The following is a 19,762-nucleotide window of genomic DNA, read 5'->3' on the forward strand; positions in this document are numbered from 1 at the left end:
GAAGTTCCACTTCGTACGCGACTCGCTTCACTTGCGATTGACACCGCGCTAAAACTTCGCCGCTTAATTCTTGAACGGCATACAGGTATTCGGCACTGCATAATTTCTTGCCTTTACGCAGCGTGCCACCCCTGAAAAAATCTTCGGCACCGGATATTCGCTGCAGGCCGTGATACAACAGAACCGAAAGTGGCGGGTCCATATTGTAAACGTGCTTTCCGAAGCAGACGACGGAGCTTGGTACGCCCCATTTTAGGACAGAGGGCGCTTTTTAGCACCTTTTTCGCAGCGCCCCCTGGGCAATGCAAGAACCCCATAGCGTCGGCTGCTTCTGGAGCGCCGACGCGAGCTGAAAACGAGAGTTTAAATTCCCTCGTACGCTGCGGTCCTCATTTAGAGGCGAGATTTTCCCGCTTCGAGTGTCTCCTTTACAACGCTTGAAAGCACTACAATAGATAGTGGCTGCCTTTGAAGGCGCGCAACATGGTAGGCTACTGCTCGGTGCCGCAGTGCCGGACGTACGCAACGGAGCCCGGTGTCAGCCTTATTCACACGTAGCCGCAGGACAAGAAGCTGCGGGAAGCTTGGCTCGCGAAACATAAAACCGGCAAACAGTCATCGGCTACAACTCGGTTATGCAGCAAGCACAGACGCGAGGAAGATTTCTGCTACGGCGCCGGGTCTACGATGTTCGGAAAACGCGCACTGAGACGCTCAGCCGATTCCGCTGCCCGACTAATGTCATGGCGGTTTGGTCTATGAACTTGTCGATGCTCTAGATACTGACAAGTTCACTGGAGTGGAAAGGGAGCAGTAAGAAGCACATTAAAAAAAAAGCATGGCTTACGGTCATGTTTGTGTTATGAATTAATGCACTGGATTACAAAAAAAGAAGCAGCGGGAAATCGCATGCTGATAACACCGATAAACATACAGTGCGACGCAACTCGAGAAATAATATTGAAACGTCCAAGAATTTAGAAGAAAAAAAGATTGGATCGTCGCGACGGCACATCACAGTCCCCGTAGGCGTCGAAGTCTCTACAATGAAATTATTTTTGAACCACTCTGATAGCGCCCACGCAACAATGGTTGCTTGTATACTGTGAAATGCCCATATTCTGCGGCCTAAAGCTCATGGCACGGTGCGAAAACGCTCACGCGGCGAAAACGAAACAGTGCGCGGACAAGCATGCAGACGCGCAGTCGGTCGCTGCGAATCTGTGCTATCACTGCATTGAGGCTTCATTCTATTACGCTCCATTTAGGTCTACAAACACTATAAGAACACATTTCACATAGTTTGCTCTCAGCGTTTACCTACCTTTCACGCAAGAAGCCGAGGGAGACTCCATCGCGGCGACCGCACGCAGTGGCGTTCACTGTACGTATTCGGTAAGGAGAAAGCGTCTGTAAACGATTGCGTGCTTTCAGTTTGCCCAAGATTATTATTTAGACAGTAAAAAACTTCTCTCGTTTCTAAAGTACTTACAGAAACGTCCGGGAGAGCTCGCGTGTGGTGTTTTCAGTGAGCGCTGACAGCAAAACCTATGAGGAGCGCGCCGCGTGATCCCTCATACTACGCCAGCGAGGCGCTTCCGATAGATGGCGACTCCGTAACTCCTCACTGCCAGTATTGAAAACCTAGAAGCCAGAGCGCCTTCTGTCCGAGAAAGTCTGTCCGACGTACCTTCAGAGGCAAAGTTCTGACTCGTGTTGCAAAATTTGCGGGGCGTAGTATAGTGCTGAACTTAGCGTCACAATTTGGCGGCTGGACGTATCTATATTTACTCTAGCGTGTTTTTTACTAATTGTAACAATGTGTCATTGTTTCGCATTATTGGCGGCGCCTCCACGACCCCATAGCGGTAACGGGGACACCAAAGCTGGAAGCCTACCTGATCCGTGGGTTGGGGCTCGCGGAGGCCTGTGCGTGCCAGGGGCGGACAGCCAATTTTTTATGCGCACACCCCCTGGCATGCTTTGGCCTCCGCGGCCCCCACCCACGGGCTACTAGCTTTGATCCCCCCGCTACGCCTTGGGTGCCGTGGAGACCCTGCGCTGCCTGCTTTGTTATTATAAACTCAGGTGCTCTCTTGAGGCCTCCTTTTGCCGTTTACATGTGCCCTCCTGGAGCAGTGCTTGTAAACAATCCAAGCTATGGTCGCGACGAAAAAAAGCGGCCCGCGACTTATACAACACCAGTCAGAACCTTGCCCTTTGTTGTGACTTCGGGGTTGTTACGGTTGGCGTCTAGCACCACGCGTGCATAAAGGACTCTCACCCACCACGCCTCATCAAAACGAAGTGTGACTTCCTAATTCGCCATGGTTGTCTCGAGTGTGTATGCCAGTCTGGCGGAAGCCGCGCAGTGTTTACAGGCTCTTTTTTGTGTGTGCGACTTCAGAGGGACCCTTTCCTAGAACTGCCAAGCTCTACGGGGGAACTTCCGCGAACCAGCAACGCCCAAAGAGAAGGACAAGCGCCTACAATTCCAGGACCTGAGGCTTGGCATAACCGGAGGCGGGACGCCCCTTTTCTTGCAGCAGGCTTGGTATAACCGGAGGTGGGGCGCCCCATTCATTGCAGCGGCTTGGTATCTACGGATGCGGAACGCCCATCGACAAACCAGACTGTGCCTGTCACGTGACGTCGACGGGAGCAAGATCCCTCCCACGATTGTAGAAAGCCTATTTAGGGGGCTCTGAAATCTACTTTTCATCACTTCATTCTCTTATCATCATCTTTCACCAACCTTTGAATAAACCGTGCAAGTTTCGCTTTAGAAATCGTCTCGTCCTTGCCTGCTCGCCATGGTCTGCCGCATGCCTGCAGCCCGCCGACAACGCCACGCTACCCAATAGTAACGTCGGTCGAGCTTCAATAAACAGGCGTCGCTACAACTCGGCAGCAGTAGGATACGCTACCCTGGAGTACGCAACAGGGTGGAGGACGAAAGACGGACTCTTTCCGCAGACGAAGAAGGAACGAAAAACTTTATACAATATTTACAAACAGTGGATGATAGCATACCGGTAGCAGAAAGAGCCCATCAGACCGACTGGGCGGCTGGAAGCGACTCTCTCTTCTCACAATGGGCCGGCGACCCCTCGTCTGCAGGAACCAGTTTGGGCGAGTTCTCGTCGCCAGGAACCAGGCGGGGCAGGGTGATGACGTCGCCCGCGTCGAATTCTTGATTCGTCGCGGAGATGGCTGTGCGCTTCTTGAAGTCGCCTCCCGTGTCGAATTCTTGATTCGTCGCGCAGAAGTGGGAGTTCCCGTCGCCTCGTGGTAGCCACTGTTGCGCCTCAGGGGCGATCCCACCGTTAACAACCAGTTTGTTGCATTTGTAGGCGATCCCACTGCTAGCGACCTGTCTTTCGAAGCTCGACCGACATTACTTATTGGGTAGCGTAGCGTTGTCGGCGGGCTGCAGGCATCCGGTGGACCATGGCGACCGAGCAAGGGCGAGACGATTTGCTAGTGCGAAACTTGCACTGTTTATTCAAAGGTAGTTGAAAGAAAATAAGAAGAGAATGAAGTATATCAAAAGCACATTTCGGAGCCCCTTAAATAGGATCTCTACAATCGTGTGGGCGGGATCTTGCTTCCGTCGATGACACGTGACAGGCACAGAGAGAAGGCCCCTCCTCCTTCAATACCGAGCACGGGAAGGAGAAGTCGATCCTGTTTTCGACGAATCCGGGGAGAGGGTCGGGTGAATGACCTCTCCGGCGCCGTGGGGTCCGGGCAAATAGAGGGGAAGGGGATGACGTAGCACCCACGGCACCCGACCAAGTAGAGGGGAAGGGGATGACGTAGCACCCACGGCGCCCGACCAAGTAGAGGGGAAGGGGATGACGTAGCACCCATGGTGCCCGACCATGTAGAGGGTAAGGGGATGTCGATCCTCTTTTCGACGAATCCGGGGAGAGGGTCGGGTGAATGACCTCTCCGGCGCCGTGGGGTCCTGCCAAGTAGAGGGGAAGGGGATGACGTATGGCCCTTGGCGTCCGGCCATACCTAACACCACGTGGTGCTCGTAGAATGGCACGACAGCACCCCCGCCGCCAGAAAATACATCCAGAAGTCGAGCTGTTCGACACGGCTCGACGTATGCGATGTGCTGATTGAGTGACATACTTGATGGGGCCAAGGAAATGGCTTTGCCGCCCTTTCATTCGCTGGTCTTTCCTTTCTTTGGATCTGAAAAATCTCACAGAGTGACTGAAAATCAATGTAAATCGCTTCGGTGAAAGTGAGCACCCTCCCATGCTCTCCACAGCGCCAGACCAAACTCCATGAAAACAAACGCTCTAACCCTCTGTGCCTCAACGCTCTAACCCCTCTGTGCTCTCAACAGCACCATTACGGTTATTGTACTAAACACGAAACACGCACCCGATAAAGACCCCGGGATACAGAGATCCACAAATAGTGCTCTCAAAGAAGACACATTCAAAGAGAATAACAGCTAAAGAATAGATTGCAAAGCAATTCTTAACAGCCATTCGGGCAGGCAAGACACAGCTGAGGCGATCGAAGAAAATTTATATTTTGCCCTGTCTCCCTCCGAGCAAAATTCTGTCACTTGTCATTGGTTTTACCAACTTGCTGACATGCATTTCATGGCCGAACAAGTGCTTCAACCTCTTTCCAGCATCCTGGCCAAAAGAAATCTTGCGCTAGCCTAGCCTTTGTCTTCTTGATACCGAAGTGACCCGCCCAAAAATTCTCATGCGCTGACTCTAAAAGCTGTGGTCGGTACTTTTCTGGCCCGAGTACTTGGTTGTATGTCCGACCCTTGAAATCCTGATATTTCCGGTACCTGAGACCTGACCTAGTGTAGAACGAGATGTTCTTTCGGGCCACTCCTTCATTTACATTTGCCTGCAGCACAGTTAGCGCAGGGTATGTCACTTTTCTGTGCCGCGATAAGCGCCTTTCGTTCAACCCTACTAAGCTGCTGCTAGCAAACGGATGCGGGACTAAGCAGTGAACCAACCACTTCAACCCTAGGCGCCCCATTTTCCCGAGTCTCGAAAGGCTCCTCACCCATTGTCACTGACCCGGTAATTGATCCATCACTATAGTATGAGTCATCTGCTTTTCATCAGCCGTATCTCCCCGCCTAGACTGCCGCTGTGAGGACGTTACATTGTCAGTAATTTCCTCGTTTGAAGATGAGCTTTCACGTTTCTTTGAGGGCGCGTGACCGCGATCGCGTTAATGCCATGCAGGCGACGCTGGCAGAGAACGACTGGCCCTCCTTTTCTAAAAGCTGCTCCGATTTGTTTGAAAAAAGATATCAAAAGTGTTCGGATAAAGTTGGACTCACGGCTGCCTCCATTTGCAACCTTCCAAACGCGCCCTTTTTGCAACTGGCATCACGCGCTCTGCTCTACTGTGACTTGTCTGATCCAGGCACATTCTCCTGTACAGCCTCCGGGAGAAACACAGGACGGATGTGTAACATCCATGGTGGCGGCTGAATCGCGAAGTGTCCTGCACCTTTTTCCGTTTACCACAACATCCTGCATATATGGCTCGAGCAGCCTCAGATTTTCGTCCGACTGGCTAATGCTGGCGAAGGCGATTTGCTCCTTGCAATTTGAGGAAATATGGCCTTCCTTTCTGGAACGGAAGCAGATAATTGGTATCCGGGACTTGAACGCACGCTCTACGTCTGCCTTAGCTTTAGCGGCCCTTCCCTCGCCAACTCAGCCTTAGTCGATACTCCCTTGCTGAACTCGTCGCTCGTGGATGATTTCTTATTCGGCAAAACTGGGTTGCGATGGGAAAACCGCTTCACAGAATAGTCCTTTGTTTCTAGCTTATTTTCCTGAATCGGTTTTCCTTGGAAGTTTCGGCGCGTGTAATATCCTCCGCGAGCCATGTTGCCTTCTCTAGGTCTACCTCTGGGAGTCTGTCCTGCAGCCAAAGTCTAACTTTCTCTGGAAGAACTCGGTAAAACTGATCCAGTGCTATGCCTTCATGCACCTTGTCGTGGTTGCCATACACTTCTGCACTTTTGAGCCACTCTTTTATGTTAGACTATAACTCGTACGCGAACTCAGTGTGCGACTTGCTGCCCCTTTTTACCTGTCTGAACCGCTGTCGAAATGCCTCGGCAGAGGGGTGGTATTTGCGAAAGAGCACGGCTTTTACCTTTCCATAGTTATCGTAGTCTTCTTTAGACAAGTGTGCGAGAACTTCCGCGGCCTCTCCAGCGGCAGCCGAAAGAAGTTTTTGAGACCAAAGGATTTCGTCCAGCCTTATCTTTTCACACGTACGTTCGAAATTCACGAGAAAAAGTGAGATACCACCGGGTCTATCCTGTACGGTATACATCAGGCCATGTATTCTCAGTTTAGGCGTGTCGTCTCCACCGGAAAGAGGACTTGAACGCACCGAGCTGATTCGAATTTGCTCTATTTCCAGTTCTCTCACTTTAAGAGCACAATCTGGCTCTTCGCGCCTTTTTTGCTCCTCGGCCTCCTCACGCCTTTTCTTTTTTCTCCTGCCTCGTCGCGCATTCTTTCCTCGCTTCTCCTCAAGAATTTCTCCCCAAACCTCTTCAACTTCCTCCTCAGTTACCTCTCGTGCCCTCGTAACGTCCAGAATAGCTTTCTTTCGCCTTGCTGCGACAACCGAAATGCCCATCTAACAAACATCAAGATGGTCCTGTATCCTGAGCTTCTCCATCGCGATCTGACGGCTCGTCTGCGGTTTTGCCTCTAAATTAGCTTTGCTATCGAAGCCGGAAGTCTATGCAAGGCCTGAAGCGAACTAAGACAAAACCACTACAACCCTTTCAGAATTGACTGAGCATGTGTTGGTGGGCTAGTTGGTTAAGCATGATTACAAAGACGGCGCCGAATAAAACGACACACGAAGAAAGGGGACACGAAACAGCACGTAGGCGCACGCGCCTACGTGCTGTCTTGTGTCCCCCTTCTTCGTGTGTTGTTTTATTCGGCGCCGTCTTTGTAACCTTTCAGAATACTTGAGCAATGGTCCTTAGCATTTACTTGTGCGACAAAGGTCTGGCGATGCGAAAGGTAAAGGTTGGGCAGTCACCCCCTCCAAAGTAGCTGACGCCGGTGGTCCTTGTGGCTGTCCTTGAGCGGTATAGTGGGCGTTATCTGGCTTCGAATCCCAGAGCTTGCCATCCACTGTTGTGACTTCGGGGTGGAGGACGAAAGACGGATTCTTTCCGCAGACGAAGAAGAAACGAAACACTTTATACAATATTAACAGATAGTGGATGATAGCCTACAGGTAGCAGAGAGCGCATCAGACCGACTGGGCGGCTGGAGGCGACTCTCTCTTCTCACAATGGGTCGGTTCTCCCTTAAATCCCTTCGGCGACCCCTTGTTGGCAGGAACCAGTTTGGGCGAGTGCTCGTTGGCAGGAACCAGGCGGGGCAGGGTGATGACGTCGCCCGCGTCGAATTCTTGATTCGTCGCGGAGATGGCTGTGCGCTTCTTGAAGTCGCCTCCCGTGTCGAATTCTTGATTCGTCGCGCAGAAGTGGGAGTTCCCGTCGCCTCGTGGTAGCCACGTGGTGCACGTAGTATGGCAGCTCCCGTCGCCTCGTAGTAGCCACATAGTGCTCGTGGCGTGTCACAGCACCCTTCAGACACAACGATCACCAAATGGGGCGTCCGTGCCCACTGCCTCACCGCACGGGCAGCCAGCGGCGGAGTGTAAACAAACTCGACCGCACTCCGCAATGCCAGCTAGCATGTCTAGGGGACAAACGCATACAACAAGCGCATCCGTAGTGCCTAGGTAGAGTCACATCTTCAAGGGGCAAAAACCCCTACCTTGCCGGTGAAGCAGCGCGCTGACACGGACACAGTGAAGACACAAGAAAAGACGACACTCGCTGCACTCGCAGAACACATACTTCATATTGTTACGTAGGAAGATGCAGACGAAAAGCTACGTACAAGTGAGGAGTTTTTTTTCGAAATGGGTTAAATCCACGTAAACAGAAGTTGAGAAAAAAGCAAAAATTTGTTACCGGACCTAAATGCAACGCTATCAAAGCTATTATATGATATGCTTTACATGTCAGCTAGGGCAAATTTACGACCACAACTAATCAAAAATTATGCGGCAAATATGCCCAATATTAGGGTGAGAACTTTGGATTTGGCTCGTATTGAATTGAAACGCTGGATTTTAGGCGGTATTGCTATGAAAACTTTATTAAAATTGGCTTTCGAGAATGGCATCATGTAATCTTGACAGAAAAGCTATAATAACATTGGCAGCAGGGCACTGCATTTTCATTTTGGCAACGGCGCATTCTTGCTTTTACGGTGGTGATGCGGCTTCTTTTCACTTCGTCGTCGACGTCTAGGGATAGATTTTCGCCGATCTCTTCATTGCCATCCGAATCCATGAACAACGATATCATAAAAGCGAAGAACTCGCGAAATCACGAACGAAACACTCTGAGCTGTCAGGCGGGAACCAACTCCTTGGCGGGAACTGACAGAGGCTGCCATGGCTACATGACGTCACGCCGAAAGCGCTCTCCTATTGGGCAAATGGATTTGGCTCATTTTGATCCGTGCAACAGCTGGATCTGGCTCAATTTCGATACGAAATACGATCTGCGAACACGTTCGCCTGGTGTTATTTGACCCATTTCGTTGCAACGGGTTTTCTATGAGAAAGTTGCCTAGTTTTTCTTGTCATTACCGTTTTATCTGACCTAGTTTCGGTTTGTGGATCTGGCTCATTTCGAAAAAAAAAACTCCTCAAGTATATTTACAAGAATATACGCTGCGCTTGGCCAAGAGGCAACAGCCCGCGCTAGCTTCTCATCGTCGTCGTCGTCTTCGCACTGCTCGCCTTTTCGTGATCGCACATATTGTTCCGTAGCACTACCCCCGGCTGCAAAAGCGCCGTCCCGGAGCGACTAAAGATTGGACTTGGAAGCAGTGTAGTAGGCCTTGAGCCTACTGACATGCACGACATCACTTGATGCCAGAAGAGAGGACGAGGTTGAACCCACAGGAGCAATTTCGTAAGTCACAGGCGTCACCTGGCGCAGCACGCGATAGGGCCCTGTGTATCGCGAAAGGAGCTTCTCTGAAAGTCCGACGTGACGGGAGGGCGACCACAGGAGCACGAGCGCACCAGGCGAAAACTGTACGTCACGGTGGCGGGCGTTGTAATGACACTGCTGAGTGGCTTGTGAGGTCGTCAGTCGAGCACGGGCAAGCTGGCGTGCATGGTCGGCGAGGGCGATGGCGTCGCGCGCATACTCGCTTGTTGAGATCGCAGCAGGAGGAAGTGCCGTGTCTAGGGGCAAGGTAGGTTCGCGACCGTACAGTAGATAAAATGGAGAAAATCCGGCGGTGTCGTGCCGGGAAGAATTGTACGCAAATGTTACGTAGGGAAAAGCAATGTCCCAGTCGTGGTGGTCTTTGGAAACGTATTTGGACAGCATATCGGTAGGAGTACGGTTTAACCGCTCTGTCAGGCCATTGGTTTGAGGATGGTATGAGGTAGTCAGTTTGTGTTGAATGGAGCAGAAACGCACAATGTCAGCGATAACTTTCGAGAGGAAGTTTCGACCATGGTCAGTAAGCAGCTGTCGCGGGGCACCATGAAGCAAGATAATGTCACGCAAGAGAACGTCCGCGACGTCAGTGGCGCAACTGGTAGGGAGAGCCCGAGTGATAGCGTATCGGGTGGCGTAATCAGTCGCGACGGCTACACATTTGTTCCCAGAGGATGACGTGGGAAAGGGACCGATCAGGTCTAATCCAACACGAAAGAACTGTTCTACAGGGACGGTGATCGGCTGGAGAAGACCGGCAGGTAGCACCTGAGGTGTTTTCCGACGCTGGCAGGGATCACAGGCAGCAACATAGCGTCGGACGGAGCGAGCGAGACCAGGCCAATAGAAGCGGTGGCGGACGCGGTCGTACGTGCGGGTTATCCCAAGATGTCCTGCAGTGGGTGCGTCATGCATCTCAAAGAGCACAATCTGTCGTAGCTGTTTTGGCACGACAAGATCAGAGCCGTCAAGGAGGAATTAGTTCCTTCGATACTGAATGCCGCCCTGGAGGACATATCGGCGAACGGATGCGTCGGTAGGTGTTGAGCGCAGACGCTCGATAAGTGCTCGCAGCGATAGGTCTCGGTACTGCTCATCGGCGATGTTAGCGAAGGGAGACACAGAGAAAATGCCGTTGGCGCTACTACTGTCGGCGCCGTCAGGCTCGTCGACCGGGTAGCGAGACAGGCAGTCAGCGTCCTTGTGTAGACGGCCAGATTTATAGGTGACAGTATACGAATATTCTTGGAGGCGTAAGGCCCAGCGACCAAGTCTTCCTGTAGGATCTTTCAGTGAGCATAACCAGCAAAGCGCGTGATGGTCTGTGACAACGGAAAAGGGTCGGCCATATAAGTATGGGCGGAATTTCGCAACCGCCCAAACTAGGGCCAAACACTCACGCTCAGTGATGGAATAGTTACGCTCCGCGGGTGAGAGGAGCCTGCTGGCGTAAGCGATAACACGGTCGTGGCCACGCTGGCGTTGTGCCAGTACTGCGCCAATTCCGTGACCGCTGGCATCAGTACGGACTTCGGTAGGCGCAGAAGGATCGAAATGGGCCAGAACGGGAGGCGTTGTGAGAATGTCGATTCGATGTGAGAATGCAGAGGCCTCGTTATCGCCCCACTGGAAAGGGGCGTCTTTGTTCAAAAGCTCGGTTAGTGGTCGTGCTATGGCGGCGAAATTTCTCACGAAACGGCGGAAGTACGAACAAAGGCCGATGAAGCTGCGCACATCCTTGACACACTTCGGAATAGGGAAGTGCGCAACAGCGTGGATCTTGCCTGGGTCCGGTTGCACTCCGTTCGCGTCAACGAGATGTCCAAGGACGGTAATCTGGCGACGGCCGAATTGACACTTCGATGCGTTGAGTTGCAGGCCGCCTCGACGAAAAACGTCCACGACTGCTGAGAGGCGCTCGAGGTGCGCAGCGAACGTTGGGGAGAATATGATAACGTCATCCTGAGAGTCTGAGACCCTGAGAGTCCAACGAGGGTGGGCAACAGCGTTAGTAAGGATACATCTCCAGATCTGACATTCTCGAAAAACATTAAAGATCTAGAATGGCATAATTCGGATCAAAATTTTGGCAGCGACCACTACATAATTGTTTCCATACTGAAAGAGGGCCTTCAAACGCGCAGGGCTCGCGCGCCGGCCGTCGTTGAATGGGATAAGTTTAGAGATATCAGGAGAGCGCAGGAACTGGGGCCCATCAGAAACATCGAGGAATGGACGACGGCGCTCAAATCGGACGTTAGAGAGACGACAAAAACGCTCGAAGGGGATAACGCCCCGGAGGTAGCGGACAGCCGTCTTCTGCATATATGTGGGAAGCTAAGCAAAGCATGGAGCGTCGTCTCAAAAATCAGAAATGGAACCGCAACCTCAGAAGAAGGATTGCTTGGCATAATAAGGAAATCGAAGATTATACTTTTACACTATGCGAACAAAATTGGGCCAACAAGTGTGACGAAATGGAGGGGAGCATGAACCTCTCCAAGACGTGGAACATCCTCCGGCACTTGTTGGACCCCACAAGCTCGAAAACTCAATCCGGTATAAGATTGGCAAAAGCTAGGCACGCGTTCGTAGGGAACGATGATTATTTCATGAAGAAATTAATTGAGACGTTCGTGGGGCAAACATCGCGAACTCCACTACCCGACTATGGTGGAGCGCCTAACTAGGCGTTGGACGCCCCCATCACAGAAGCGGAAGTGCGAGCAGAGATTGTAAGACTCAGAACGAAGTCGGCTCCGGGCCCTGACGGGGTAACGAACAAAATGCTCAGAAACTTAGACAATGATTCCATTAGTTATCTAACGAAGTACATGCAGGAATGTTGGGGAAAAGGCGAACTCCCACAACAGTGGAAGACGGCAAGCATTATTTTAATACCAAAACCCGGGAAGCCTCCGCAATTGGAAAACTTACGGCCAATTTCCTTAACTTAATGCGTGGGGAAATTGATGGAGCACGTCGTCCAGACCAGACTGATGGGCTTTATGGAGCAGGGCGATCTGTGGCCACATGAGATGGTCGTTCCGACCTCACTTGTGTACGCAGGACGTCATGCTCCAAATCAAACATGATATAATAGACTCAAGGTCTAAAGATGCAAAAGCAATTCTGGGACTGGACCTCACGAAGGCTTTTGATAACGTAAAGCATGAGGCGGTCCTGGAAGGGCTGAACAAGATTAATGTAGGTACCAGGACATATCGATACATCAGGGACTTCCTGACGGGAAAAACTGCTTGCATGAGGTTCCAAACGCTGGAATCCCCCACAATTGAGCTAGGGAGTAAGGGTACGCCCCAGATCGGTGCTGTCTCCCCTACTCTTCAACGTGGCTATGAGAGAATTCCCCGAGCAATTGGCAAAGCTCGAGGGATTAAAATTTAGTATATATGCGGGTGATATCACCCTCTGGGTCAACCGGGGAAGTGATTCAGCCGTCGAAAGCCTGCTCCAGGCCGCCACCGACATCATAGTCGATTACGCGGCCGAGAGAGGCCTAGCATGCTCGCCGCAGAAATCAGAATTGTTTATATACAATCCGAAACACTTAAGGTGCAAGACACCGTCGGAGATCAAAATTAAAGTGCCGGGTAAAGAGGTACCAATAGTCGAGCAAATTAGAATCTTGGGCCTGATTCTCCAGTCACACGGCCACAATGGCGAGACCGTCAAGAGGCTGCAGAATCACGCAATACAGACCCTGAGCCTAATTAGGCGGGTGGCCAGCAAAGGCCGAGGGCTAAAGAAAAAAAATTTAATTAAACTAATACAGGCGTACATATTCAGCCGGGTGAGCTATGCAACGCCATATCTCGATTTGAAAGTGGTGGATAGAGAAAAGATTGATTCTCTAATGAGAAAATGCGTAAAACGAGCGCTGGGACTGCCCATGTGTGCATCAATGGCTCTAGGAGTGCACAATACATGGGCAGAACTGGCGGAAGCGGTGCGAACCTCTCAAATTGAGAGACTTAGCACCACGAGGACAGGAAGAGCCATATTGGCCAAAGTTGGAATAAATCCGGACAGAGGCCCCACCCAAAAGGTAGAAGTAGATAGGGAAGTTAGAAAAAATCTGATTGTCCCCTCCCTGCCAGAAAACATGCACCCGGAACATAGCAAAGACAGCAGGCATAAACGAGTCGAAGCATTAAAAATTAGATTCGGTAATATCCCGGAACATGAGGTGGCCTATGTAGACGCGGCGGGAGGTAGCGGCAGTTTTACGGTGGCAACGGCCGTCAGCGGCCGGGGTATTCCCGTGACCGCTGTCACTCTGCGCGCGCGCAACATAGAAGTTGCCGAGGAAATTGCGATCGCATTAGCTTGCGCTCGAACGGACGCGAAATTTGTGATCAGTGACAGCAAAACTGCCATTCAAAATTTTAGCAAGGGAAGGATCTCGCCCTTAGCGGCCTGAATCCTAGGCCAGAGAAAGCTAGATAGAAAAATTCAAATAATTTGGACTCCGGCGCACGAAGCCGTCCCCGGCAACGAGGCGGCCCACGAGCTGGCTCGAGATCTCTACCGCCGAGCCGCTACAGGGCCCCTCGATGACCGAGGGAGCGGAGAGCGCATGCTAAAATATGGGGAGATCACGCAGCATTATAGATTGGCTCGTAGACAAGTATCCCCGCCAGACCCAAAATTAAACAACAGACAAGCAGTCGCGTGGAGACGACTACAAACTTATACATATCCGCACCCGGTTATGGCGAACCACATGTTCCCCGAGGCCAGGAGCGATAAATGTAATCTTTGTGGGGCGAGAGGGACCCTCGACCACATAATATGGGAATGTCCGTACTCTCCCGGGGGAACGCTCAAAATAGATAGTAGAGACACCTGGGAGACCCTGCTGCGCAGCTCGGACTCCGAGCTCCAGCTCCGGCTCGTCCAACTGGCTGAAGAGGCTGCTGGGACCCAAGACCTCCCAGCCTGCATCTGAGGCGGCGGCACTCGCCCCCTCACCTGCGTGTCGGGGGGTGGGTAGATCGCCTTTTCTGTTGGACATTAAAGTTTATTCTGTCTATCTATCCAAGTAGCACAGGCACGTGGACCATTTGAAACCGTGAAGAAGGGAGTCCATCATGCGTTCAAAAGTGGCAGGAGCGTTACATAGACCGAACGGCATCACTTTGAATTGATAAAGACCGTCGGGTGTTACAAAAGCAGTCTTCTCGCGGTCGAGATCGTCCACGGCAATCTGCCAGTAGCTGGAGCGAAGGTGAATAGAGGAGAAATAGCGAGCACCGTGGAGGCAGTCAAGGGCGTCATCAATCCGAGGTAGGGGATGCACGTCCTTTTTGGTAACCCTGTTAAGGTACCGATATATTCCACGCAAAAGCGCCATGAGCCATCCTTCTTTTTGACCAGTACAACAGGTGACGCCCATGGACTATATGATGGTTCAATAATGTTCTTGGCAAGCATTTTGCTAAGTTCTGCGTGAATAACTTGACGCTCAGCCAGTGACACTCGATACGGGCGGCGATGAATAGGAGGGGCATCACCGGTATTAATGCGATGTCTGACAGCTGTAGTTTGGGCCAAAGGACGATCGTTAAAGTAAAAAATATCGTGGTAGGAAAACAGAACGCGGTAGAGTTCACGAGCGTGCTCGGACGGCAAGTCGGGTGCAATCATTTTCTGTAAGTCAGCGATGGTACAATTTGCCGACTGCGATGGTAGAGGAGCATCGGATGAAGTGTCGTCTACTGCAATGGATGCTACTGAGTGATCCGTGAATGAGCAAAGCTGGGCCAGAGACATCCCGCGTGGCAGCACTTGTGTCGTCAAGCCAAAGTTGACCACAGGCAGGCAGACGCAATTCGCCGTAATGGATAAAACTGTATGAGGTACTGTGATCCCGTGTGTAAGGAGGACGTCTTGCATAGGAGCCGCGATGTAGTGACCGTCGGGGACTGGTGGGGAAGACACTAGGTCAACGTAGGTCAGTGTCGAAGGTGGCAAGCGAACGAAGTCGATGGAACTGAGGCGACTGGGGTGTGGTTCAGCAGGATCCACAACAGGCAGGTCAAGGCGGAGAGTACTGGCGGAACAATCGATGAGAGCAGAATGTGCCGAGAGGAAGTCTAAGCCGAGGATCATGTCATGGGGACAGTGGGCGATGACTGTGAATAGCACGATTGTTGAGCTATCGGCGAAGGAGACGCGGGCGGTACACATACCAATTACGGGGGCTGTTCCGCCATCTGCGACACGGACAACAGGCGTCGTGGCGGGCGTGATAATTTTCTTGAGCCGGTTACGAAGGTCAGCGCTCATTACGGACAAATGCGCCCCAGTGTCTATGAGGGCAGACACAGAAACACCGTCGACTTGCACGTCAAGAAGGTTCAGATGAGTGAGCAACGTCAGTAGAGGATTTGGCGGCGTATGGAGCAATGCAGCGTCACCTCGAGGCGCTGCATCGTCTAGTTTTCCGGCTGGGAACGGCGTCCGAAGGGAGTCGGCGAATAGGAGCGATGGGGCTGGGGAGAGCGAGATTGTCGTTGTTGGAGCGAAGGCGAACCGAGAATAGGAGCGGTTTTGTGCAGGAGAATCAGCGGCGGCGTTATCGGAGCGTGCGGCATAGGGACGAGAAGGGCCACCTGGGGGGCGAGAGTAGGCGGTATAAGTAGACCGGGTCGGGGAACTCCAGCGACTGCGACAGTGCCGAGAAATGTGCCCGATTCGATGGCAGTGGAAACAAATGGGCTTGTCGTCAGCAGGGCGCCACACAGATGGGTTGCGGAAACGTGGTGGGTAAGAAGGTGCGGGACGGGGCGGAATCGAAGAAGCCGGGCGGGTATCAGGACGATGGGCCGAGCAGATGGTGTGAAGACCCATGTTTTCGAACTCTTGGCGGACAACTGCCTGGATCAGTGAGACCGTGACAGCAGATGGGTTGGTGGGACTGGAGTCGAAGGCAGCCGGATAGGCGGCCTCGATCTCACGCCGGACGATCCTGGTAACATCGGCAGTGTTGTTGGGACGAGGAGTGTCGGCGCAGGAAGATGTCGCCGGGGTGTTGGGCAGACGGGCAAACTGCTGGTCAATACGTCGGCTTTTAGCGAGTTCCAGGCGGCGGCACTCTTTTATAACAGCATCCACAGTCACTGCGTTGTTGCAAACGAGCAAGTTGAAGGCGTCATCGGCAATGCCTTTGAGGATGTGGGCAACCTTGTCGGACTCAGTCATGTGGGTGTTAACTTTGCGGCACAGAGCCAAGACGTCCTGAATGTACGTGACATAGGGCTCTGTTGACGCGCCTTCTGCGCGGCAAGTTGGTGACCGTAGGGGTTGCCGAACAAGTCCCGAAGCTGTGTCTTAAGTGAATCCCAACTGGTGAGCTCATCTTCGTGCGTGGGATACCAAACTCTAGGTGTGCCACCGAGGTAAAAGACTACGTTGGCGAGCATAATAGTAGGGTCCCATCGGTTATTGCGGCTGACGTGTTCATACAGGCTGATCCAGTCATCGACGTCTTCCCCATCTTTGCCCGAGAATACGCCAGAATCACGGGGAGCGGGGAGAGTGATGTAGGTCGTCGAAGTGGCAGCAGGTGTTGGAGCCGGGGGTGTCCGGTTGTCGTCGCCGGAGCCATGAAGGAAGGCTCGACGTACCGTCCACTGCGAAGCTCCGTGACGAGGTACAGGGAACGTCCACCTCCACCAGATATGTTACGTAGGAAGACGCAGATGAGAAGCTGTGTACAGGCGGAGGAGTAGATTTTAATGAAGAGAAAGGAGGAGAGGTCGGCCTGGAGAGCATGTCTCTATCCTGCTACTCCTCACTGGGGAATGGGGAAGTGGGAAATACAGGGAAAGGTAGGTGGCGGGTGATTATGATATGGTACAATGAGATACTATATGCACGTTGTCCAATATGCGGATGCGCACTGGAGACGCAATACACTAAGAGTAATCTTGTCCATACAAAAAGTAATCTTGCCACAAAAAGTTTTTGCGCAAACACATTTCGCACTGACTACACGTCTCACAGCTTCTAGAGGCGATCGTCTAAACCAGTCTCACTTAAAAAGTTCAAAAGTGCTTTTATGACACGTACGTTGGGCACAGTCAACACTCCTCCACGCGCCCAAAAGCTTTTCTTCTGAAAAGGGGCGGGAGGCTGTGTACAAGTATATTTACAAGAATATACGCTGCGCTTGGCCAAGAGGCAACAGCCCGCGCTAGCTTCTCATCGTCGTCGTCGTCTTCGCACTGCTCGCCTTTTTGTGATCGCACATATTGTTTCGTAGCAATATTTATATACCTGCGCACCCTCAGGAGTCAAAGAAAAGACAAGATTAAAGGTAGTGCGCTGCTAAACCAGCGAGGTATGATAACCAATTAGTCCAACTTTCCACATTACTGCAAAGTACGAAAGTCCCTTACAAAGTACTACCTTTTCACTCTCGCGTCCTCTCTTTCTCGCGCCTGCGCACAAACGACTGGCGATTAGAGCTGTGCACGGGCCGCAATCCTGAGCCCGCGCCTTGCCCGGGCCCTATACCACCACAGGCGACCCGGCTCGGGCCCGGCCCGACCTGCAATAAGGCGACGCCGATACAAAAAGAACATCAGGAAAATCAGTTTATTTAAATGACCTTATAGAACTCTTGCATTCCATATCACAAAATCGTGAATATATACAGATGCATCGTGCGCACAGAATTGTTATTCTAAGCCATTGTGCAAAAACAACAAGTGGTCCATTGATGAAGGGTTAAGGCAAGTGCGGCGCTCCTGCATTATGAATCCGGCAGCGCTGAAGTTTCGTTCACTGCTTGAACTGGTGGCCGGAATGGCTAATAGCCTCTTAGCAAGAAGAGCACGTTTTGGGTCCGTGGCTTCCTAGGCCCGGGCCCGGCCCCAGCGTAGCAGCCTGGCCCGGGCCCGGCCCAAGCCCGAGTAAGAGAATCTCCAAATGGCCCGAACCCGTGCACAGCTCCATATACTGACGATGTCTCAAATGAACGTCTCGCGTTGGTGTCATTGTCAGTGTTTGTTGGCGTCTTACGCTATTTCTTCACCTCCAGGCACTTTCTTCGTTGAAGGGTTGAAATCTGGGCCAGTTGGTACATACTTGAACGAAAAAACCAGTCAAAAACACAAAGGACAAGAGGAGGGGTTCACCTCTCCTCTTGTCCTTTGTGTTTTTGACTGGGTTTTTCGTTCAACTTTCTTCGTTCATGTGCTACGTGGCTTCAAACATATATTCGCCGATTTGAAGAGCTCACCTGTTACGCTTACGCGCAAAAAAACGAAAAACCCCTGAAAAAAAAAAAAAAAAAGAACACGCTGCAGCCACCAGTGAGGATTGAACTCACGACCCCTGGTTTACAAGACCAGTGCTCTAACCACTGAGCTATGATGGCGACGCGCGGGGCGTGTATAGGATAAACATATTTTTAAACGTTGCAAGACAATTGTAAAGCTATTATCACGGTATTTTGTTTGAAGCAGTTCTTTGTTCCGCTGGCAGACTGTTTAACGTGTTTAACCCACCAACTTCCCTGTCTCTTGCGTCCGATCTAGCGCGCGGATACATCTCACTAAAGGCTTTGCAATACCTCCACCCTCTTCTCTCTCCTGCGACAAGTTATTCTATGCCTGCGACCGTCGCACCGTTCCATTTTAGGGACCATAGTTCCATGATGTAAACTTCTGCTCAACATAAATGCAAACCAGGAGAAAGAACTAGCGACGAAAAGATGTCTTCTCGAAGGAAAGCCACAGCACCGAGACGGCTCGGCGTGCAGGGAGATAACGCTGCGCGGTGCGGACAAAGCGGTGCACTTCAACGTCTTGCAAGCGGCAGTTTCATAATAGACGAATCTGGTGGCAATGATTCTTGTCTGCCAGCACCTGCGAAAAAACGAAAAAGTGAGTGCTCCCTTGCTGTATACAACCTTACAGAGTTCGAAAGCATTATTCGATAATGTTCTACCACGCTTTGCTCTTATTCATCGCGCATTTCTCAGTGTGCGTAAATTTGTAACGTAAAGCTATGCTAATCTTTTTTTTTTTTTGCCATACAAGTTGCGAGTAACCAGTGAAAGACAGGGAAGGAAAGGGACACTGTCTAGATTTTTTTTCTTTTCGTTTTTCCGTTTGTTGAAGACTCCGTTTTGGTAAAGAGGAGCTTCAAAAACTCCAATATTTCGGCTTGTCATTGTTTTTAACGTTCCTGTTTAGGATGCCCCTACCGACAGCCGCATAGAATAGGCTATTCATGCATCGATCTTCGATGTTCTATGGGGTTACCTTGCTAAATTCACTCCTTCATTTTGCTTCTCTTTGCGCCCCTAGTTTCGTTAATCCATTACCCCTAGTTCATTTTGATTTAACACCAGTGCACCCTTATTCAACTTGTGTTGTACTTTTTCATCTATGTCTGTTTGGTTTTATTTATGCTACCTTTACTCTCTGTGTTCAATATTCCGCAGTGGGTCATTGCTAAGAAAAGGCTACCACTCCTCGAAAAGTCACTCTCTGTTTTTAGAACACAGTGGCTGAAAAATGTGGCACATATTTTTACATATGAATGCCACATACTAGATGGAGGCGCATGTGTGACTCGCTGAGTTCAATGCAGAGGATTAGAGCTGCACGCCAGTTTCAGTGACGCAACAGCAAGAAAAATCTG

At 51.3% G+C, this 19,762-nt stretch overlaps 1 protein-coding gene and 1 non-coding gene across 8 annotated transcripts in view; one reads left to right on the forward strand and one right to left on the reverse strand.

Annotated features, from left to right (window-relative positions):
* The window catches only part of LOC135916679 (E3 ubiquitin-protein ligase SHPRH), a 375,022-nt gene that overhangs the window by 16,920 nt on the left and 338,340 nt on the right, over positions 1 to 19,762 (forward strand). For 2 of the 7 annotated variants that reach the window (XM_065450125.2, XM_065450127.2), the window contains exon 1: positions 18,532 to 18,999. The exons of 1 other annotated variant lie outside the window; for it this stretch is intronic. In XM_065450125.2, the coding sequence (XP_065306197.2) occupies positions 18,828 to 18,999 (172 nt within the window). In that variant the 5' untranslated portion in view covers positions 18,532 to 18,827. Of the gene's footprint in view, positions 1 to 8,889; positions 9,044 to 18,531; positions 19,000 to 19,155; positions 19,248 to 19,762 lie in introns of those variants that run through there. 4 more of the 7 variants (XM_065450121.2, XM_065450122.2, XM_065450124.2 and 1 more) reach the window with 3 other exon arrangements.
* On the reverse strand, positions 18,419 to 18,491 carry TRNAT-UGU (transfer RNA threonine (anticodon UGU)). Its single transcript has one exon. It is a non-coding gene; the product is annotated as a tRNA-Thr (tRNA).

This window comes from Dermacentor albipictus, chromosome 5, assembly GCF_038994185.2.
Source record: "Dermacentor albipictus isolate Rhodes 1998 colony chromosome 5, USDA_Dalb.pri_finalv2, whole genome shotgun sequence".
Classification (NCBI taxonomy): Eukaryota; Metazoa; Arthropoda; class Arachnida; order Ixodida; family Ixodidae; genus Dermacentor; species Dermacentor albipictus.